The following is a 23,783-nucleotide window of genomic DNA, read 5'->3' on the forward strand; positions in this document are numbered from 1 at the left end:
GTGGGTCACATGTGGGTCACATGTCGGCCCCGGCCTCATACAGAGGCTCTGACAGAGTCAACCTGAGTCTGAGGCGTGGAGGTTGAAGTCACCACTGTATCTGCTGAGAACTAACTCAGATCAAAAGTGAGGCTTCAGATTAGAGCTCGCAGTCAGTACAGTAACAAGTAGAACTGATTCTTGTGCCTGGGTGTGAAGGACTAATGAACAACGGTTAACCTGGCTGCCCCCCCCCCCCTCCTCGGCCTGTGCTTCGAGGAATGTGAACATTAACCTGAGTGGGGGGTGTTGATTCATTCAGACCAACATATTCACCCTGCTGCAGCCAGGTTTCAGTCAGACAGAGCGGATCTACACGAGGACCGGTTATCAGATCGCTGACTATAGTAACTGCTGGATCTCATTTTCGCACTGATTTGTTTGCAGGAAGAGGATTTGTTATCTCTTCATTGGCTCCAGCTACAGCAGAAAACTTGTCACAGCCCCGGAAAAAAAACTGTGAGTCACTTCTGAAATTTAAAACCTCTTTCACCAAACCAGATCTCAGACCAAATCTTGTCTTGTCTTGCACATGCATCATAAAAATAACAATAAGACTGAAAATAAAAGGTTTTTTGTGCAGTGTAGTGGTGATGTGCTGCAGCACTGGGGTCTCTGACGTTTTAATGTTGATGATACTTTTATTAAAATGTTTTAAATGATTTGCTCCTTCCCTCAGCCTCAGACAGACTGACAGACCGCAGGGTGTGAATAAGAACTTAGAACAAGAGCAGAACCATGATTTAAATCTGCACCAACACAGTTATGTTGAAGTTGCCAGCACAAGAAGCTACAAACCATAAAATCTGTCATGTTAATAATAATAACTGGACAAATCTGTGACACACACAGCAACTGAATACACGTGGAGCCGCTTTAGTCAGCCTTTGTCATAAACCAAAGGGGGGAGGGGGGTCTGGAGTCTGGTGATGTTAATATCTCACCTTTGGAGCAGCTGATCTTTGGTCCAGGGTGTCGGGCAGACGGGGGGGGGGGGCAGTCACCACCCCTCCCATCAGAAGTATGTCCACACTCCAGTGCAGCGAGGGACTCTGCTCTATTAACACGTTCGTCGTGGTCAGGAGAGGCTCCCAGTCAGTGCCCAGCCCAGGACAAACAAATATATTTGTTGTGCAAATTGTAGTAAAACTTTCTGTTTAAAAGCTTGTTTACTGAAAAGTGGTTTGACTGACGGCTCCTCCCTGAGGCTGCTGCAGATCCACGTTGTGCCAAAACCTGAAGCGTTAATCTGAGCCTCACTCTGGTGACCTGTTCTTTAACTGTGCCAACATGTATGAACTGTTTTGATTTGTATTTTCTGTTTTGTGTTTGTGCATATGACGTGTGTTGTTGTGTGTTTTATTACGTGTGTGTGTAACTGCGTGGCTGTGTGTGTTACTGTTGCTCTCGCCTGCCCAGGATCTGCAGGTGGAAATTAGCAAGTAGCTAAATCTGGAACAAGCGTCTCTTCTCTTTCTGCAGTTAATGGATTTGTCTGTGGTTCCTGATATAAATAAACTTCTCTGTATTAATAAAAATGTGTTCATTGGAATGAGACCAACATGGTAAAGGGCTTTGGGAGGAAAACAACTGAACCCAGCTCAGCTTTTGTTCAGGGTTTCTGCAGTGGTATCCACATTAAACATCAGAGTTCTTCAGTGTTTTATCTGAAGTGTTGATCTCCATCAGAAGATATATTTGTGGTTTTTAAGAACCAAAAACCATCTCAGTGTAGTTTTACATCTCCTCTCTCAGGCTTCTCTCTGCAGCTCTAACAACAGGGAACAACAGGTTATCTCACTTTATAAAATATGGGACCTTTAAGAACAAAAGAAAAAAACCCAACAACAACTAAATATAGATGCAAAACAACCATGATGAGACACAAAACTATGTCTTTTTGTGTCTCTTTCAGTCTGGGGGTCTCATAATGTGTCCATGTGTGGACGCAGGTAAAACAGGTCAGCCAACTAAAAATCAAATAATCTGTTCATTTAAGTTTTTGCTAAAAATGACTCTTGTTCTTTATGAGTCAATAATGGAGGCAAGAAAAAATATTTAAGATCTTTGTAAATTAAATTTACGACGATTACTATCTTCGAATGCCTTCCTGTCTACTGTTTACCTCACAGTCATTATGAGAAAGGATAAAATGAAAATGGTAACTTTCCAGAATTGTAAAAGTAATATCATAATACTATACATCTGTGTGGAGTGTTTTATTGTGTCATGAAGTCAAATATCTGTTAGTCACAAATCACACCTTGCTCCCTTACTCACAAAAAACGTTTCATGTTTTAACACAATTGTGCAAATGCAAACTGTGCCACAACTGCAGATAAACACAGTAAAACCAATGCAAATAGTTCACCACACCTGACGCCAGCCACTGAGGGAGCTGTGTCAGGCACAAAGACTCTTGTTATGATACATCTCACATTTCATTTCAGGTTCAGGTGGAGGAAGTTTCTCAGTTTGTCACAAGTCACAAATTTCACTGAAACATATCCTGTTGCAGACGTTGCAACACACACAGAGTTTTGTAACCAAGTACAGTTTATTTATGTGGCATCCGTCACAGACACAGAATAGAAAACAGCAAGTCAGCAGTAGCCTGAGTGTTTGACCATGTAAAGGTTAGGCCAGCGTTTAAAATGTTTGTATAAGCTGAGAATAGGTGTGGCGTGTGATCTTTTGTTATTTCCAGTGAAAAACCGAGCAGCTGCAGTTGCTTAACAGAATAATGTTTTCGCTTCATGAGTTAGGTGGAAATGTGCAATTAAAAGTCATGAGAGGTTTTTTTATATTCCTGCAGCACGTTTCATGCCCCAGGCCGAACGTCAATGAAAAAGACACAGAAAGAAGAAACAGCTTTGTTTTTTTAATTTAAATTGCACTGAGTTTAGGTCTAGTATCATAACAATGATAAAATCATTAGAACGCAACCCTGTTAGGATAACTTCCCTTTATCCAATCAACAGCAAGCTGCTAACGTTCAAATCACTTACTTACTCACTTATGTACTTTTATAATAATAAGATAAATATATAATTCATTTATATATTTCTGAATGGGCAGCAAGTGATAGAATATTTTATCAATTCTTTGGGGAAATTCAGAAATACATTGTATCTCACTTGCTGTGTGCAGGACTCCCTGTATCCTGTTCCTGGTTGTGTCTCCTCATACGCTGACCTCACCTCAGCTTGGCCTCCTCCCTCAGCCGCCTCAGCCCGCCTCCTCTAACTTCACCCACTCTGTCCTGCAGTAAACCAGCTTTTCCTTTACCACCTTGTTCTGCGTTTAATTTACAGGAGAAATTTCCATCTGTTTATAAAACCAACTGTTTCAAAATATTAATATATCTTTCAGATTAAAAACAAATGAGTTCTGAGCAACATGGTCATATGAGACATTTCTATTCTCTTATTTTCATTGTCTTATTAACAGGACAATGTCTGAATATCAAGCTTTTCATATTTTAGCACCAACGTTTGCTCATAAACATCTCAGTTTCACATATGTTAGATATTGAAAGGAGAATTTAAACTCTACAAACCAGGACTCATGTCAGTGTGAGGCTGTCAGCAGAAAGCCATGATTCACTGTTCAGTTTGTGTGTTGATTGAAGAAAACAGGACACCACGTGTTAGGTCACAGTTGTAAGTGGACGTCCTGCTTCCTTCTTCAAGTCTTTACGCAAACCTTCAAGCTCCACGCTTTACAAACACGTCAGGGGTGACTCTCAGGTAAATTAGTGTTTTTCCTCAATGTTTCACTGTAAGAATTTAACGTGTTGGAACAAAGGGGCCAAGCCATCAGAGTTGTCGACATGTGTACATACTCTTTGTGGAGTAATAAAATGCTCCATATAGAGCAGAGCGGAGCCAAGACAAAGTACACCCTGATAAAGTCCCACTCATGCCCAGTGTAATGTGTTTGCTCACTGTGGGGAAAAGCAGATAGAGGGAAAGAAAGTTCCCGTGAAATACATGTTTTATTCATCGCGACCACAAACAGCTTTGACTGTGTAAATAATGTGAACAATATAAAGTTTAGATGTAAAGGAACAACATAAAAAGCCAAAAGAGGTTAAAGGTTATTGATGAGTTGTCAGTAGATGGTTGGAGGTGATTCAAGTAGACACGGAGATGTAAACCCACCTCTTAATCTGTGTTTCCAATTTTGAGTTAAAATGGCAAAAATTTGAGGAAAAAATAAAAAATTTTGTGCAATGAAAACAGATTTAAAGTAGATTTATAGATTAGCCCCATCTCAAGCAGCTCTAACATTAAAACACATCTGTAATAATAATAATCTGAGGATATTTGTCACAATCTGCACCATAAACACGTTTATTTTCATTTTGTGGATTCTTTTACTCAAGTGTCTGAATAGTAATAATTTTAGCTGCTGTTGTTCATGAAACACACAGCAACAAAATAAAATAACAAAACACCCCCCCAAAAAAAATCATCAGTCCTAAAACAGTTTTCAGCTGAAACTCAGTCAAATTCCACAGAACAAGTAAGTCGCGTTGTCTTTGCTCTCTCTCTCTCTCTCGCTCTCTCTCTCTCTCACACACACACACACCCACTCTTTCAACACACAGACACACACACACAAACAGGTGTCATTCATGAGATAAAGGAGCAACAGCTCAGTAAAGAAGAGCTGTGCCCGCAGCCCCCTGGAGGACTTCCAGCTGTCCATTGGCTCTGAGGAAAAAAAAAAAAAACAAGGTGGAGCAAACAAAGGTGTGGCTTCCCTGCAGGTAAAAAAGCACACAGTGCTATGGTTACTTGATCGACCCAGGAACTTGTGAGACAGTCAAAGAGCAGGAGCACAGTATGTCTGAGAGACAACGGGATCCAGGAATAACGATTGGAAAAAAACATTTTAATGTTCATTGTCGCTTTTTTGACAGAACAGACGGGTCAGAGTCACATTTAACTGCAACTAAAGCCTCACATGAATTTTTCAGAGGAGCAACAAGAACAGCAACTTTTTTCTGCTGCATTTGAAAAAAGATGAAAACCTGTGTTAGAAGCTGGATTTGCTAAGAGAGGACAAAGGTACGTGAGTTTTTTAAATTCCCTTTACTTATTCATGATGCATTTGTGTCAAAAGAGGAAGCAGAGGAAGGAAGGAACTGTTGATGGTGAAGAAAGCCTCACAGGGTTTTTATATAAAAAAACATCATCTATACGTATACATATATGTTTATACGTTTAAATAAATATATACATAAAGTTTAAACGCTACAAAACTAAAACATGACACTATTTAATGAGTTACCTGGGAACAATCCAAGCCCCTGCTGTAAATAGCAAATATATGTCAATTTTTCAAGCGAACCACTGACACCAGATCTCTTTGCTCTTCACGACCCGTCACACTTTCTTATCTCCTCTCAGCCTGGGAGCGGTGGACGGTGGGAAAATGGCAGAAGGCAGGAGATGGTGTATGTGGTCGTGCCGCCGCAGCTTTCTCCTCATTCTGTTGTTGGCCACTGTTTTGTTTGTCTACATCACAAACACAGGGGAAATACCAACCGACTGGAACCCGAAACGGTGGATTCATTATAATTCCACAAAATGGTTGAATCCATTTCACAGTCTGAGCCAAAATGTTGACCCTCCCAACATGGCTGAGTCCACCAATACCACTGCTGCTGCTGGGTTTCCACCGGACACCACCTCACTGACATTTCAACAAACTGAGAATATCACTTCAACACAGTCGACAGACACAACAAACCTGACCACAAATGCTTCAGTGGCGCCTCCAACACCAGTTCCTTACGTGTCTCCGGGGCCGTACTTAGTGGAATATCCCTACGACTACCACTTCATCATAAACCAGCCTCAGGTATGCAAACAGCAGAAGCCTTTTCTGGTTCTGGTGGTTCCTGTGGCGCCGCACAACAGGGCGCATCGAGACATCGTCCGCAACACGTGGGGAAGTGAACATCTGGTACTGGGAAAAATGGTGAACCTTTTCTTCCTGATGGGGCTGCATAGCGGAGAGGGGGGGGAGCAGCTCCAGGAGCAGCTTCTGCAGGAGAGCAAAGAGCATGGAGACCTGATCCAGAGCGACTTCCTGGACTGCTACAAGAATCTGACCATCAAGACCATGGTGATGCTGGAGTGGCTGGACGCGTACTGCTCCGAGGCCTCTTATGCCATGAAGATTGATTCAGACATGTTTCTGAATCTGCCTAATCTCATTAACATGGTGTTAAATGCTCCAAAGACAAACTACATGACTGGACTTGTGGCACATGGAGGTTTAGTTCTGAGAGACCCACACTCTAAATGGTACTTACCTGTGGAGGTTTACCCCAACTCGCAGTACCCAAATTATGCTTTGGGTCTGGGCTACGTTTTGTCTTTAGACCTCACTAAAAAGCTTGTGGAAGCATCCAGACACCTTCAACCTGTTTACATTGAAGACGTGTTTTTGGGGCTGTGTATGCAGCACCTGAACATCCCTCCTACTGACCCCCCGGACTGGGGTTTATTTCACGTCTTTCCTGTGCAGTACAGTCGCTGTGCTTTCTCCAGGTTAATCGCCACCACAGTGCCTGAAAACACTGATCGGGTGTGGATTTGGAAAGACTTTAAAAAGCCAGGTGCATACTGCTGATAGGACAACTGAAGAAGACTTGGAATAATGGGGTGATAACAAGGACTGAAGGATTATATTAAAACAAATCAGATTTCTGATTTGAAAGTGTTAAACAGAGCACACAACAGAGGTCAGTCTGTTTTTCTGTAGATCAACACTGGATTCTTATGCAGTCATCCAGCAAAATCCACTATTGTTTAACCAGCACATGACAGAGTGCAGCTATAAATCTGAGCATGAGATACACACACGCGCACAAACTGAGATCCAGTATTTTCATAAGACTGAAAATAAGTGAAATACATGCATATGTGTATAGATGATTAATATAAGACTTTTTTGTTTGTTTGTTTTTAAGTTGGCATTTTCAGCTTCCTCAAAGTGAATGAAAATGTGACACACAGAGTTTCTCAACCTCGTGATCTGATGTGTTGATTTAACAGTTATGATAAAACTTTTGGGAGGAACAACGGATCCAGTCATATCCTGCCATGACGGGTGTGAGACTCTGTGGTTCACTGTGCTCAGGTCACTGCACCAGCCTCCGCCCTCAGTTGCACAGTTGGTGAATGTACAACATGAACATTTGCACACGCGTCAGGCTTGGTGAAAATGTATGTGTTTTATGGGTCTGGCAAAATGGCTCAACAGCACCACCAAGAAACTTTCAAAGAGGCCCCTCCTAACCCTTTAATTTCACCTACGTGCACAAAAACCAGTGGGCACATGAAACACGCCAAGATGGACAAAAAAGCCTCTTGCACCCATAATCTACATCCAACAGGAAGTCCGCCATTTTTTATTTAATTAGCAATTTTGGCACCTCTTTTGCAATTTAAGGGTCTCACACTTAGGTTACAAACTCATCACATGCAGGAGCAATATGGTGGTTGCTATTGTCTGTACTGGGGTCCATGAGGTGGTCGATAGTGTTAAAAAGTACTCTGGGGTTGTGTATGTTAGAATTTATAAGATTTGAAAATAAAACTGTTGTCCGGTCCAAATTGATATATATTTATAATTTTTCGAATAAAATCTCTTCATGCACATGCAATGTAGTTTTGCGCCGTCTGCGCTCTGCAGTCCTTCAGTCCCCTTTCAATTTGATAGTTTCATGGTTCTTCCATGTGAGCATGAAACTGTTGGCTGACAGTTCAATGTAACAGCATTATATTCAAAAGAAGGAAACTCTCCAAGGTCAAGAGCTCTTCCTTTCAGAGTACCATTGAGCACTGTTGCTGTTCCCCCACCTTTGCTACATTCTCTGCAGGAATGGGAGAAAACAGGTTATGGGACAGGTTTCTAATGGTGTTGCTGATGCCTCCAGCTCAACCAGGTTTCAGTGAGAAAGACACAGTCTAGACTCTGAAACTGTGAGGAGGAAAAAGAAAATATCTTGTGGTATTTAGGGTTTCTTCTGTTCTAGAATCAATCGCTTATTAGCCAGTATTGACCCAGGAGTAAGGCCACAGGTGGACCTACCTCCCTCATGTGCTGGCTGCAGCCTCTGGTTGTGCACTGAACGGTAGCAGCCAAACAGGTGAAGCGGAAACACATCCCCACCTTTTACGTCTGTTTACATTCAAGAATGAGGACAAACTTGTTGCTCTCGTTTAACATTCATTGTTTTATGTCAGTGGTCAGCAACTCGTGGCCCACGGGCCAAAACTGGCCCGCCAACAATAATATCCGACACACCAGGTTATTTTGATAATTTGATAATCAGATTGTTTTTAATCTTATAATATCAAATTGACATTCTCACATTAACCTGTAGCTAATGTCGAAACAGAGAATCTCCTCCCACCTGAAGATGTTATTATACTTTTATCCACGTTGAGAGTGAATAACAGACACAACTGTGTCACATCAGGAGCAGCACACACCTGGTTCCACAACAGATCTCTGTCATAGGAGTAACAGTTACCCACAGAATCACTTCCTCTTCAGTGAGTTTGTCTACAAAATAAAAGCGCATGAATTTTAATTTTTTTCTGTGATTCTATAATTAGTTCTGTAGAAAAGTGTGATCCACAGTTTATCTGAAGATAATAATAATAATTAATGATAATTAATCAAATTAAATAGGTATTCTAAGTATTTCCTCTGTGTGTTTCTTGCTCAGCTGCTGTGACAAAAAAGGAATTTTATTTTTTAAATGTTAAAAATACATTTATTTTAGAATATAATTTATATTGGTTTGTAACCAGTGGAGACCAATTTCAAAATAAAACCCCTTTTACAATCCCACCATGATTTGTTTTCAATGTCCAGTAATATCTCAATAATTTATCATTTTTGATTCTGGTAACACTTTATAGTGAGGCTACAATACATCTGTTTTAACCCATGCATGATCATTTAATGCATGAATTAATAAATAGATGTGTCATGAATTCCTCTTGCACACCATTAAGGAACAATTAAGTCCCCATGAGTTAATGTGATTAGTGAAGACGTGGATGTGAATGTGAACTCACAGTTACCTCATACATTCATTTACGTGGAACAAAATTCAAAGGATTCCAGTTAGAGAGAAAACGCACCAACAACTGATAACGTCACGTTTATGGACAGGAGTTAATGTGTCATGAATCTACTGTGTTGCGTGCTCGGTCATGTAGCAACATGCTGATTAAAAACAACCTTTATTTCTGTGAGAACACACCCTGTCAGGTTTGCAGAGACTATGAGTCTCTTTATACTTTGATGGTATTTACAGTAAGTTAATGCATGAAGGAACTGTTAATCATTCATTCAATGTTAACTAATTAACTTATTTCATACTGACTTTATCATTTCTTAATTAAGGATTTAAACCATCATGACTTAGGCATTAGTTCTGTATGTATTTTGTAAACATATTATAAAGTATAACCTATTTATTTTTGGTTTTTTTCCACCTACAATTCTATTACATGTAGGAGCAATATGTATAATTATAAGGTATAATTTTTATTTACATGGTGACAAACAGTAATTGTGTAATTTTTTGTATTGCGTTTTAATTCTGTGCACTTTATAGCACAGATGCTATAGAACTGAAGTTCATTTTTTAAATAGTAAGACGGAGTCAGAATAAGTGAAATTTATATTTATGATAACCTCTTTACTTTAAAAGTCTTCAGCAAACACTATAAAGATTAAGTAGATGGTTTATAACACACTATAATGTGGCTGTAAGTAAATAAAAGGATATCTAAAGTGTTTATTTATATATTAATATTTGTCAATAATTATAACTACTCCTACTTTTATGTTATTCAAACAATGTTTTATTATATTGTCATTCATTTTCTGTTTAAACACTTGGATAGATGCTCACAGAAGCAGTTATAGCTGTTGAAAAATTAATGAACACTTAATCCGCTACACCTCCATTATAGTGTTTTAGAAACATACGAACTGTTCAAATGCTGATATAAATGTTAAATATAGGGAAAGTAGTAGCGTCACCTAACACACCCTCCACCACAGTGTTTTTACATCATATCTCATATATCAAAACTATTATATTTATACTGCCTACTGTATATTGTAACATATTAATTAATTATTAATATAATTAATATCATTAATATTATTAATTAATTCATATTATTAATAATATTTTTTTGTCACTTTCTGTATTGTATTGTACATATTGTAAGTTATGCTGCTGCTGCAACGCAACAATTTCCCAGTTTGTGATCATTAAAGTACTTTGATTTGATTGATTAAAATGTCGCACTGCAGTGTGGGATGTTGTAACCAGCTTCATTGATTCACTACAAGTCCAATTATTTTGCGTATCAAATAAATGATGGTGGATTTTCTTGGTCTCACAGACTTCAGCTGACTTTCCTGATGGTTGATGACATGACCAGAGAAACGCTTTAAAGCGAATGTGCAGCCACACACAGTTGTTTGATTCCTGTTGTGCTGCAGAGACATCATGTGGATGTTTTGTGCACTACAGCTGAAGAAGTGTGTAGCAAGTGTCTGTTAAATGAGTATGTATTTATATGTGTTAGTATGTTTGTTATTCATCAGAAGTCCTGTTAGATTTAATATTAAAACAAATACAACACTGTGCAGAAGTTTTAGGCACTTTTGCTTTAGTCAAATGTTGGTCACAACAAATATTGATTTGATTTAAGTTTAGTTTTTTTCTGAGCTTCCTGGTTTTACAGCATTTCTTCACAAGTGCCTAAAACTTCTGCACAGTCACATTTGTTTTATATATTTTATATAAAATATGAAATGACTTAACTCTTTTGTCCAGACTGACCTATCATACATGTTGTGTCTGTGTTAGATGACCAGACTGTCATTGATAACCGATGCATATATTGATTAAAAAAACAAACACCTGACACTGGGAGGGAAGTATGAACCGTAGAAGACTGTGCTCGGGGGCTGACTCTCATTTTCACACAACCTGCTGCTGCTTTTCCAACCCTACAGCTCATTCGCTCACACTGTATAAGGATCACATTGAAGAACCAGTTTACTTATGTTCAGCGCAAACATGATAATTATAATATACATTATAATAAAACATTATATTATTAAACATTATAATATGATCCACTCTGGTGATAAAATCATATTCAGGATACAGATACTGACACAGATACAGAATACTACTGTGAAGCACTTTGTGACTAGTGTCTATGAAAAGTGCTGTATAAATAACCTTTACTTACTTTGCTAATACTGTACTGTACACAGGTGTGTTCTCCACTGCAGTCAGTGAGTCAGCAGGTTTAACAGAGAAAGCCTATAAATTATAAATAACTATCTACTGTCAGTCATTGGTGTCTGGAGGCATTAAAGTTGTTTTGGCACAGGTAGCTTGTCAGCTACTAACCACAGATGTTTGCTCCTGGCATTCTTCTTTTCTAAGCCGCCACAGTTTCCTCACTGTGCTGCATTAAGCACTGAAGGCTTGGGGGCGAATGACTGATCAAATCTAGCTGTAAAAACTGACGTTAGTGTCTGTGTCAGTGACATTTTACTGATGAACGACATGTCTGAGCTGCTGTTGGATGAAAACTCCAGTCTTCTGGTAAAGTTAATGAGTGTCTTTTTAAATCCTGTTCAAACCACAGATTCACGCTGACATTCTCTCTCTATGGAGATTATAGAAAATATAACTGCAGAATTTCTTAAAACTTAACTATTCAGCTGTAAAACATCTATTGCTCTACTGTTTTTCACATAGAACAGAGGTTCAGATCCTCTCCTCTGATTGGCTGACTGACGCCTGAGAGAGGAGATGTAAAACTACACTGAGATGGTTTTTGGTTGGACCAAGAAGGTTCTGGAAATTTACCAGATGGAACAGATCACATACTCCTTGCGACTGCAGAGAGTTTATCAAAAGATGGAGCCCTGCTATTTCCTTATTAATTCAGAGAAATCACCTGAACCCTCCTGTAGACATACTCATGTATAATTGCTCATTCCACCTTAACTGCCTTCGCACACATATACACATGCTTATACTCTCTATTCACACACAAACCTACATTACCCTGCATCTAATCAAACCTTTTTCTTTCTTTTTTCCCTTTTTTCTGTTAATCTATGTTGCTGCTTGACATTTGTTTCTCATGTGTTGTGCATTTTTTGTGCATCAGATTTATTCTGTTTAACCCTGTTAAATCATTAGAAACCACATTGATATGGTAAAAAAATATATGTAAAGTTGCTGATTTTGAAATAAAAACTCAGTAAAAAAAACCAAAACACACAAATATCTTTAGCAAATTAAACGACAGTGCTCACCTCTCCACGTGCAAATGTTGCACTCACGTGTGAACTCTCCGCGTCGACACCCATTGGTTCACTAACTAACATGATGTTGGAGTGAACTTCTTACAGAAAAGCCATGATACTGGAGAGAGGAAGCTCTAAAACATGAGCTGCTTCATGTAAAATTAACTGGATGATGCAAATGACCAACGCAAACATACATTAACAAAAATATAACTCACCTAATAACATTGATTTCAATGCTGGTGCAAGTGATTTTAATATGAACAAACACTGTTAGAACAGAACACACAGTTTTCATTGTACTTTATACACATGGAGGAATTCATGAGGGAATAATTGAAACGGCAGAATTTCAGTCTGAGTTGAATCTGTATTATTTATTTTTTGATTGAGGGAAGGAGCTGATCTAGCATTTAGCATGGTTTTGAAGAATGTGGGCGGAGCACCCAGAGGAAACCCACAGGGGGAAAGGAGAGAGGTGGGGTATAGACTGACCAAGTCCTGCCTCACGTCCAGGGGAGGTAACCTGGACGTGAGGAAAGAGGAGAGAGGAGCTATTCACAATATTCACCTGGAAGGAAAAAAGAGAAATGTCAGAACAGTTTTTCTTCCAGATGAATATTACACGTCATCTAAATGACAGCGATGTTATTTCTGCGTCTGAAGATGTTGGAGATGCTTTTCTCACAGAGGAGAAGAATCTAGAGACGGCGTTGTGCTGTTTGGGGGCTGTCAGGCGTCTTTTGAAAGAAGAAGCAATGCATTCATCGAGTTCTGGTTCCTGTAGCTTCATGGAAATCAGCACCATCTCTGACACAGCTCCTTGAAAACGGTCTTGTCGAGGGAATGAACGGTGTCTGGGGTGATGTGAAGGTCCATGTTTTTTCAAACACATGTTGAATGATGGCTTCTGAGTCTTTAGTAAAGATCACTTCTGCCTTTTTGAATATGCGCGTGACGAGTTTTTCCACAAGAACCCTGACACACATTTTGTTTTTTTCCTCCTGGGATTCGGTGTGCGTCTCCTCACAAACTGAGGCAGCAGCTGCCGAAGGCGCCGTCTCCTCTGGGAGCTGCGATGCCGACAGTGGCTCAGTGTCCATCACAGCGAGCGCCACCCTGTGCCTGAGTCTTCAGCCACCAGCTAATCAGAGCCAGGAAACTAACCACTTTGCTCTGTATGTCAAGGTGCATGTTAGCATCTGACTGAATCGGCTTTGGAATAATGTCCGGCGCCTCCCCGTCTGTCAGGCGACTGTGGAGTAAGTCACTGAGTTCTGAGTGAAGATCAGGACGGTGTCAGGGCAAAGCTGTTTGAATCTCTGCAACACAGAAACTTCATTCCCACCTGTTTGTTTGTCTCCACCTTCTGTCAGAAGCAGAGACTCAATACTGGCCACGAGAGACTGGACTGACTCTCTGCTTTCCACTTCAGAGTCCTGGAGGACTTCAGCCTTTAGCTGTGCCACTGTCCGATGAATCGATGCGTTCACAAACTTCTTTGCAAAAAAGTTCTTTATCTTTGTCTTGAGTCTTTTCAGAGACATTTGTGTCTCTGCTGGGATTTGGGGCTCGGACCTGAACATTGCGTTTCTTTTAAACTCTCAGTGTCTTTGAGACTCGACTGAACAATGTTTTCTGCAAAACCTTGAATCTCCAGAGATTGAACTTGCAGCAGCTCAGAGTCAGAGGTGGACCCTTCAGCCACCAGAGGTTCAGCGAATGCACTCACTGCCCAGCTGGTTATTGTCTGTATGGACGTGGTCCGGCTTCCTGTGCCTGGTGCTGGTTTGCACACTTTCATTTTGGCTGCGAGCGCCTTTAACATGTTGCAGGCCTGACGAACCATCTTGTCAAGGGCCCCGGGTGGAGTGACATGACTTAGTGAAGGCTCAGCAGAGGTCGTGGTGGTGGACGGGGCAGAACTGACGGTCGCTCAGAGCTGACACGCTGAACCTCGTCTGTAACGTCCAGTACTTCAGCAAAACTTAGAGACAGTCAGAATAACCTCAGTGGTAACATCAGACGCACTGACTGTAATAGAGTCCACAGTTCTGCTGTCGTCGCTGTGAGGAAGGATTCAGTCAGAGCTCGAACAGAAGCCAGTGTTTCTGGTGACTCTTCTCTATCCATCGAGGCTGTGTGTGTTTTAGAGACTTCCTGTCGGGTTTTCACTCACGTGTCAGGTGAGCAGCAAGAGGACTGACCCTGTTGACGTCATTACAACGTCACAGGCATCGCTCGCTCCGTAACTCCAGCCCGTCGAGTTTTAAAGCTGCCTCAGCATAAAATCAACCCGGGACACTTATCCGTACCTGCAGGCTTTCACTGTAGCTAACTCGGCATACTCATAATGGCCCCAATTTGCCAAAATGTTAACAAATATAGGCTAAAATAAACAGGACAGAAGTGGTAGCCCACAGCTAATTTACCGGCTCCATGGCAACACGATACTTCCTGTTTACGTCACGTCGCGGCGACGTCGCTTACTTCGCCTACGTGCCGCGTCATTAGTACAGCCCGACGTAGGAACACTGTGTAGGGCGCCCTTATATAATATTTATCATTATATTATATTATATTATATTATATTATATTATATTATATTATATTATATTATATTATATTATACATAATACACTTAAATTGAGTGAGAGTTGGTCATAAAACAGAATTATGTTGTGTAACACTTTCAGAGATTACAGCAACAGTTAACCCAAGGGAAATATTAACGTTATCGACACGTGGTATAAGGTTATGGTTAACAAGAAAACTAACTGAGTATATCCAAAACTACATACTTAACAAATATATGATATTTACAGATATTTACAGAGGAGAAACTCAATAATTATTTACAAATATTACGATTAACAATCGATCAGACGGGTAAGTTAGTGCTGAGAGTAAAGTGTAGGAGTAGAGAAGTTTGTGGTTATCTAGGTAACGCTAGTAGAAATGGCTCATGCTTGGATACATATTGGATGTAGCATCAGCAATATTCTACATGGCGGCTAACTCAGTCCGAATAAATGACTAAATATCGCTGTATAGAAGGTTTTGGGTGTGTCCAGCTGCATCATATGTAAATGCTGAAAGATGTCTTTTGACAGAACTAGTCTAATCAACTTTCTTTATTTTCTTTTTTAATATTAATGCAATCAGAAGCTCAGTCTTGACACTCTGTTTTTTTTCTTTCCTGCAGCAAATTGTGTGGTGGTGACAGTTATTACACATACATGCAGACTGAATGATTTCATTCCAGAAATATGTCCTCTTAAATAAAATTGTTATCATCTCAGGTCATAGACAGGGAAGTATGATGATTCAGTATTACCTTAGCTTACCTTGCACAGAAAAGGACAAGAGTACTTTTGAGCCCCTAAAATTAGGTTCATCCAATATTTTTGACCAAACCCTTTAAATTAAAGCTGATGAGCTACATTTAACGTACTTCTTGAATGTTTCGTTTCAAATCCATTGTGCTGGTGCCAAAATGATGAAAATTGTGTCTCTGTCCAAATACTTAATAAACATCTAGTTATTTGTCTGGTCTGAAAGGTCTACAGAGAAGTCTGAGAAAAGTATATTTTTGATATGGAAAATGGGGAGGAATCCTGTGACATAATTCTGAAGCTGTGTCTGTAGGTTGCTGATGCATGACACTGCAGTTAAACTTTACCTGAAAATCATCACGTTATCAGCATCAGCAGTGCACAGTGGGAAACTGACGAGCTCAGAGGCAGAGAAGGTGTGTCAGAAGTAAGGTGTGGCAAGTGGCAGACTGCACCCAGGGAGGCGTTAGTTTCTTGGTACAGAGACTAAACCTGTGCGTCCATGAGAAGTCACTGCAATAAGTTGGACATAACTGTGCTGAACAAATGTAAGAATCTATAGCGCCTCAGTCTTTATCAAAATAAATGTATATTAATTATAAGAGGTAAGAGGGAAATATTTCAACAAATGTTGGATTAGTTGCTATTAAATTCGATGTTCCTCAGTGGTTCCCAGAGGATGAATCCTAGTAACTTGCTATGACTCTAGGCACCACCAACAGATAGCACTGTGCTAAGTAGGATAAGCACGATGGCCTGTCAGCAGTCCTGTACTGACTGTGACAAACACTGGCATCCACCCAGTTCTCTGTGACACATGATGAGCCTCATTTATCAGTCTTCCACTGACATGAGCTGCTATTTACCTCGCTAACGTTAGCAACCATAATGTCAATCAGTGCAGATCAGTAAGTGTTTCGCACTTTACACTCTGCAAGAAAAGATATGTCATTTTGAATGTTGATGTAATCTTTCTTTAATTAATTTTTTTTATTTTATTGTAGCTTCTGCTTGTTGAATGTGTTTCCTTTTTTGTGTGTTTGAGGGGATCGCTAAAGCAGGAACCCCACCCTTCTGAATCAGATCTACACAGAGCTCTACATCACAGAGGGAGGGGCCGGAGAGGTCAGTGATGAACACGACTGATTTGAACAGCTTCCAGAAAACCTGACAGACCAGAAACAACCATCAGACAGGAAGACATCTTTAAACCCTCACCTGGAAGAGATGAACCAATCAGAACAGTGATGACAAAGGGACTGGCTGGCATCAGCTCATTTTTGGTTCCTATTTATATGATATAATATTATTAGTTTAGTATATTAAGGGAAAATCTGAGTATAGGCAGCAGAGGTTAGTTTACTTCCTCTTTGTGCTGAGATGTTGTTGCTCTTCCTTGTTGCAGCTTGAACAAAGTGCTGTGCGTTGAACTTGTCAGGGTTTGATGTTAATTGATTTGTATGAGCTACCGTACCTGGCTATACTCTTCTGGCAATTATTTGGCAACATAACAGCAAACATAGTTAGAACGTAACATAGATGTGAGCAGATTTTAAAACCATTCATTAACGTAATAAACATTGTGTTAAATATAATATAACATTAGGCTAGTGTGTTTGTGTAGTGCGCTATGATTCATTAGAATATATAGACATACACAAGGAGTATAGATGTTTGAGATCACATAGTAATGTGTATTACCTTTCACATCATATACTGTAAAAACTTAAGACATAAGTGTCAGGAGAATCTAAAAATATCTGAGGAGCATAAGTAAGTACTTGAACAGGCATTTCAAAAAGTTGAAAATTAAATTAAAAAATAAAATCAAATGTACAGCTTATGTTTACTTCAGATTGTACTTTTACATGAAAGAGAATTAAATGAAACATTAAATAAATTGCCTGGTGGAGACGCATGCAGTAGAAAAGATAACAGAACGATTGACTCAAAGAAACTTTTTTTATTTATAGTTACAAATGAAAAAGGACATGGACAGAGCTGAACAAATGTGAGCAGCAGCACAGGAGTCAGTGAGGCTTAATCATCTGCACAGGACAAAATAACACGCTTAGACTGTGATGAGGAACTACCTCTCTAGGCCAGTGAATGGGCTCGTCATTACAAATCTAAGAAGCACTCAACATTTAATGAGCTCATGTTGGTGGCATTATCTCTCTGAATTCATATATCGAGGTCAGAGGTGACAAAAATAAAAACATTATGTTTTAACAGTGCACCATAAAATGTCCTACAGCACAATCTAATAATAAATCCAAACTCTTAAATAAACTAGTCACATTTTAACATTCAGAGGTATGTTAAGGTCTTTCTCACCAGCAGGCAATATTCACATAGGCATAGTTTGCCAAATGAGTTTTACAACAAACACAACTTAGTTCACTGGCCCTTTCACAGTGATCAAATCTACATTAGCTTTAATCACAATAAAAAATAAATAAATAAAATATTTAAAATAATTTTTAAAAAGTATATTAAAAAAAACTTGTAGGACTCCTCACATTTATCCTAATGAGGCTTATTTCACATAAGCTCCAATACTCAACGGGGAGTTTGATGCTTGACAGTGTTTTAAACCTAAATCATCAGTGTGTTTTAAAGATGAATGAAACCCATATGTACCTTGCACATATTATATATGTGCCAAATACTGTCCTATTTTATATATTATTATAACAGTTCATAATTTTGACAAAAGCACTTAGTTGCTTTTTTTGCCAAGCGTTAGATGAACAGATTGATACCTCTCTCCACTGAATCATATCTGCGGGCTAGGAGATGGTTAGCTTAGCCTGACTTAACACACAGACTGAGCTGCAGCCTTTTTTTGTGAGGATTAAACAAACGAGATATAAGATGTTAACTAATGAACTTTAGAGATGGTGGTAGGCAGTGGTCAAACAAAACAAATTTCCATTTCCATTTTATGCAACTTAATACATCTACTCCCACATTTCCGAGTCAAATATTGTATTTGCTGCTCCCTGAAACTGATCTGAAAGCTAGTTGATGGCCCCTACGTTGGTTAACGGTCAAGCAGTTAAAACCACCTCCACCTGGAGCAGCTGTAACCACACAGATGCATCAGTATTCACAATTTAATAATGTCATAAATAATCTTTGTGGAAGAACTACTTTAAATTTTGATACTGTAGCTACATTTTGCTTGTACTTTTACTGAAGTGGGATTCTGGAAGCAGTACTTGTACTTGTAGTGAAGTTTTTTACATTGTTTACATTAGTGTTATTATTCGAGTCAAGGATCTGAGTGATTTTTTCCATGACTGCCAGTGGAAGGATTCTGTTAGCGTCAGGCAGCTAGGCTAGCTGTTTCCCTGTTTCCATTCTTTATGCTAAGCTATGTTAAGCTATCTTAACATCTGTTAGTGTTGGCTTCCTATTTAGTGCATAGACATGAGTGTGATGAGGTTATCACTACTGTTCACTTCTAGCTTCTTGCCACTGTGGCATGAAGTGACCAATGATTCAGATCAGTAAAAACGAACAATGTAAAGGTGACCTGTGTAGTGAAGATTCATCTTTACAAATCCTGCAGGTCTTTCAGCTTTGAACAGGTTCATCTAGGGACAGACATTTCAAACTAGCTTAGGCTATGAGAGCTGTCTTATGAAGCATTAGTTTATGCTTCATACTCGTCCCCACACAAATAAAATAAACTGTTACGAAACAACAACTATGCAAGGTGAGGAAAAATGAAATATTTTTCACTGGTCCTTAAATGAGAGAACTAGAAAACTTACTGATGGCAAATGAAAAACCTTGAACCCTTGGGCCCCTGGGCCTGTTCAGCGACCCATCCATGGTTGGCATAAAAATGCTCCTAATGGCAAGCAGATGTTTAATATTAGTAAAATGTTAAACATATTACGACGGAAACCTTTAGCGCAGTGTTTGTCTGGTTCACCATCTTGGTTTAGTGTGTTAGTTTTGATATTGTTTCTGCAGGTATTTGGTTATAAATCCACCTTCCTGTCTTGATAAATGTTCAGTGTGATTTTGAATGAATGAGATTTTTTTTACGTCTGGAACAAAACCCAAAAGTTTTGGTATCAATTTGACCTGAAACCACCTTAAAGCATCTTTGACATAAGTTCCAACATGGAGAAAACTGTGATAAATAACTGTAAAGTGACCTAAGACCTGATAAATCACAGAAATAGATAAATATGACCCCAAGATACAAAATGGATTATTTAGATTAAAATGGTTATTAAAGAAAAATCAGCATCGATGTGAGCGTACGATTGGAATAATCATCACGTGGACCTGGGCACAGCACACGTGCAGGCCACAGGGACTCTGATAAAGTCCTTTTTGAGCCTGTATTTGTTTTGGTTGCTTGGGCACCGAGATTTCTTCATGACCATCATCTGGGCAAACACAGGCACAGAATTGTAGCTCAGATCTTCATGGTGGTTGATGATGCAGCCCTGACAGAGGCACTCCGCGAAGGCGATCTCATGAGGAAACCTGTCGACATCTCGGTTTAGGCTGAAGGAGACAATCACACAGAACGGACATCAGCCATTCACAGAGCAATCGATACATCGGCTCTGAGCGAATCACAATCAATACATCGGCTCTGAGCGAATCACAATCAATACATCGGCTCTGAGCGAATCACAATCAATACATCGGCTCTGAGTGAATCACAATCAATTAATCGGCTCTGAGTGAATCACAATCAATACATCAGCTACATTTTCACCAAGATTTCTCTTCTTTGAGCTTTTTTTTGTTTGATATAATGATGGTTGTTATGTTTATGGTGAATATTGAAAATGTTTCTTATAGCTAAGTACCTGTTTATTGTTTTAATCTACTGTGATTAATTAATTATTGCTTTTACTGGTTTATTGAACAGCGATCTGAAAAGACTGCAACTTTGGAAGGTACTCTCTCAATCTGACTATTTAACTAACGTCTGCAAAGATTCCCAGTCGCCCAGGTCGTGGTATTTCCAAGTGCTGTAGATGGTACCTGGACTCGAGCAACTCACTGCTGCTCATTCTAACCTGGAGTCACTTTAATGCACAACTTTGCACAGAGCACACTGTGGATTCTGACAGACAAAACTACAGGGAATGATTTTAGTCACACCTGTGCTGCTGCTGGGAAACAGGTCTATGATATTCTCACACTTGCAATATGTTCTACTGCAACACCACAGCCACTAGGTTTTCCTGACAGCTAACGAGCCGTGTCTCAGATAAACACTTTATATGTAAAACCTGTGGTTACTTAGTAAAATACAGCACATTTTTCAGAGTGAAGTCACTGGTTCCCGACCTTTTTTGACACCAGTCTGTCACATGTCAGACGTGAGAAATTTCCCCTCTGAATGTCTCAGACGGTTTCATTAAAGTAGCTGCTGTCTTTTTAATTATCCAATATGAAAAACACATTTGTGTATCAAAACTTTGTTCCTTCTTTCCCATTTACGATATCGTGACCACTCAGATTTATCTGGTGACCCTCTGCGGGGCCAGACCCCTTGGTTGGGAACCACTGAGCTGTATACTAAGTAGTTAGAACTAGCTCCACCTGGAGCAGCCACAACAGTAAAAAGCTGTTTTACACATTGATGCATCAGCAACATCTAATTAGGGCTGCAGCTAATGATTATGTTCAGTATCAATTAAACTGACGATCAATTTCCTGTCAACAGCCCAAAACTCAAAGATGCTCAACTGATACAACAGAGAAAAACCAATGAACGAATGAATTTAATTTAATTTTGGCATTTTTGCTTAATTATCAAAATCCTCACTGATCAGTTTTCTGTCAGTTGATTAGTGGAGTTATTGATCTGATGTTGTTGAGGATCAGCCCCGCAGGTGCTTTAACTTCCTCTTATTCGACTTTACTTCTGTTTTAATTCCACCTGTTCTGGAGCGTGTTCCCATCACCTGACCCAGTACCTCTCCCTCAGCTGACACTGAGCGCGTTTGTCCCCCCGCGGGCTCCGTAGCCGCTCACCTGTACTTCCACGGGGCCAGGGAGCGCGCGCTCAGGTCCCCGCGCGTCTCTCTCGCCGTCTGCTCGCACGTGCGCGTGTCCCCCGGCGGCAGGCGCGCGGAGGGGCCCCTCCGGTCCCACTGTCTCCTGAGGAACACACCTGAGCGGCTCCTGAGCTCCGCCTCCCCCACGCACCTGGGGCCCCCCGCCGCCGCGCGGGAGCGGCAGCTGTGGTGGCTGAAGATCAGCAGCGAGCCGAGAGAGATCTGCAGACATTCATCAAGCAAAAGAAACACTAGATCAAATGAAAGTCAGACGAAGAAGCAGCAGGCGGTGCAGAGCGTGGGCGGGACCCGGACCCGCTCCCGGATTTACCATGTGCAGACTGACCCACGCCATGCTGGACCCGGACCTGCTCTGTGAGCGGCCGCTCCATCGGGCCCGCTATATGTATCTGAGGGCCCGGGGCCGTGCTGCCGCTCCGTGTGGGAAAATCCTTCAACTTCAGTATTTCCTTTTTCTGTCCCTCCTGAGGGAGGAGGGAGGACGCGGGTCCCTGTGTCCCTGCCCTGCGCGCTGGGCGGGGTGATCTCACTGATGAGAACTTTCTCCGAAACTCTTAATACTTATTTATCGCAGCAAATAGGTCGAAAAGTACTTAAAAAAAATGGTTTAGATATTGCCTGAGATGATATTAGAATAATAATATTATATTTCACCAGCTGTTAAAATGCCCCTTCCTCTGTTTTCATTTGTGAAGCACTTTGAGCTGCATTTTAAAAACGCTGTACAAACATATATATATAAATAAATATAATTTACTCTCCTCACTTATTACTGGTAAAACTATTCGGTGACGTATTTGTTTAGAAACTGATTTCTTCTTCGCTGCCATCACAATGTGTGTCGTTTCCATAGCAACGACTGTTCCGTGCTGCCTTCACCGCAACAGGACGTCAGAGTATCGGGTACAAACCGTGTCGGCTGTGGAGGACGGACGCTGCTTTCCTCGGTACTTCCCCCGGGAGGAAACTAAAATCTTCTTCCTGTTGAGATGTTTAATTTCTCCTGAAGATAGCGACGTAAACGCCGGAGTTACAGATTTACAGGAGGGATATTCCGCTGTCGGACCGAACGTGAAGGCAACGTAACGCCCCCCACACATTATAGCTGCTCAGTTTAAGAGGCTTTATTGGTGTGACTGCATACCAGCATATCCACACACATTATGCACTCACAATAAACATAAATCAACAGTTTTCCAAAACCAGACATTTGAGCTGAGACATGTCATTAAACATCTTGAGTCAGTCTATGAATAAACGTGAACAGGGGACACAACCAGGTTGTTTTCAAAGAATAGCACAAACGTCAGACCAAACTCCATTCAAAAATCTGCTAAATTAATTCTGACATATATATATATATATATATATATATATATATATATATATATAGATGTGTGTGTTTTTGTTTTAAACTTTTTTGGCTTAATCAAAGGTACTCGATATCTTCTCCACTGTCTCTGGCTTAACCAACAAGCGCACTGTGGTACAGTTGTACTTTTACTTATCTAATTACATCTTCCATCACTGTTTGTGTAGTTATTCTCAACACTCATTAATACGCATGAAACAAATAAAATATGACCAGGCACTTAATGCAGTAAAAATCTTGGACAAACACCTTTTCTTTTTTTGCATGATGTTCTAATTCCGTCAAGTTGTCACTTTGGGAGTTTACAACTTTCCTGACGATGCCATTGAGAATATGAACTCTCCCCAGTTACAACATTTCCCCCTCTTCATTCCTTATACCCTTGTGGGCGTTGGTTTTCTTTTATTTTTGAAAGGAGTATGTTTTGCTCACCTTCAAAATAATATCCCTATTTGTTCTGTATCACTTTTTTTCATTCACATGCACGCTGTCCTTCTTTCATTCACTGATCTTTAAACATTCAGACATTCAGAGCTCACCTGAGGGCCTGCAGGTCACCTGTGTGCTGACAGGCCCTTC

At 40.1% G+C, this 23,783-nt stretch overlaps 2 protein-coding genes across 3 annotated transcripts; one reads left to right on the forward strand and one right to left on the reverse strand.

Annotated features, from left to right (window-relative positions):
• Positions 1-4,674: 4,674 nt before the first annotated feature.
• LOC139628206 (beta-1,3-galactosyltransferase 5-like) lies at positions 4,675-7,723 on the forward strand. The gene is made up of 2 exons (XM_071489660.1): positions 4,675-5,114; positions 5,457-7,723. Exon 2 carries the CDS (start codon positions 5,482-5,484, stop codon positions 6,685-6,687), a length of 1,206 nt encoding a protein of 401 aa, XP_071345761.1. The 5' UTR covers positions 4,675-5,114; positions 5,457-5,481; the 3' UTR covers positions 6,688-7,723.
• Positions 7,724-17,715: 9,992 nt separating this feature from the next.
• LOC139628207 (interleukin-17C-like) lies at positions 17,716-23,318 on the reverse strand. Of its 2 annotated transcripts, none has more exons than XM_071489662.1 (3): positions 22,158-23,318; positions 21,789-22,033; positions 17,716-20,300 (listed from the first exon to the last, which is right to left on the reverse strand). In XM_071489662.1, the coding sequence occupies exons 1-3, from the start codon at positions 22,164-22,166 to the stop codon at positions 20,066-20,068; spliced, it is 489 nt and encodes a 162-aa protein (XP_071345763.1). In that variant the 5' UTR covers positions 22,167-23,318; the 3' UTR covers positions 17,716-20,065. The 2 variants fall into 2 exon arrangements, with proteins under 2 accessions (XP_071345763.1, XP_071345762.1); XM_071489661.1 differs by having other exon boundaries at positions 22,143-23,311.
• Positions 23,319-23,783: the final 465 nt, after the last annotated feature.

This window comes from Trachinotus anak, unplaced genomic scaffold (assembly GCF_046630095.1).
Source record: "Trachinotus anak isolate AG129_WGS33_773 ecotype Australia unplaced genomic scaffold, CSIRO_AGI_Tana_v1 ptg000011l, whole genome shotgun sequence".
Lineage (NCBI taxonomy): Eukaryota > Metazoa > Chordata > Actinopteri > Carangiformes > Carangidae > Trachinotus > Trachinotus anak.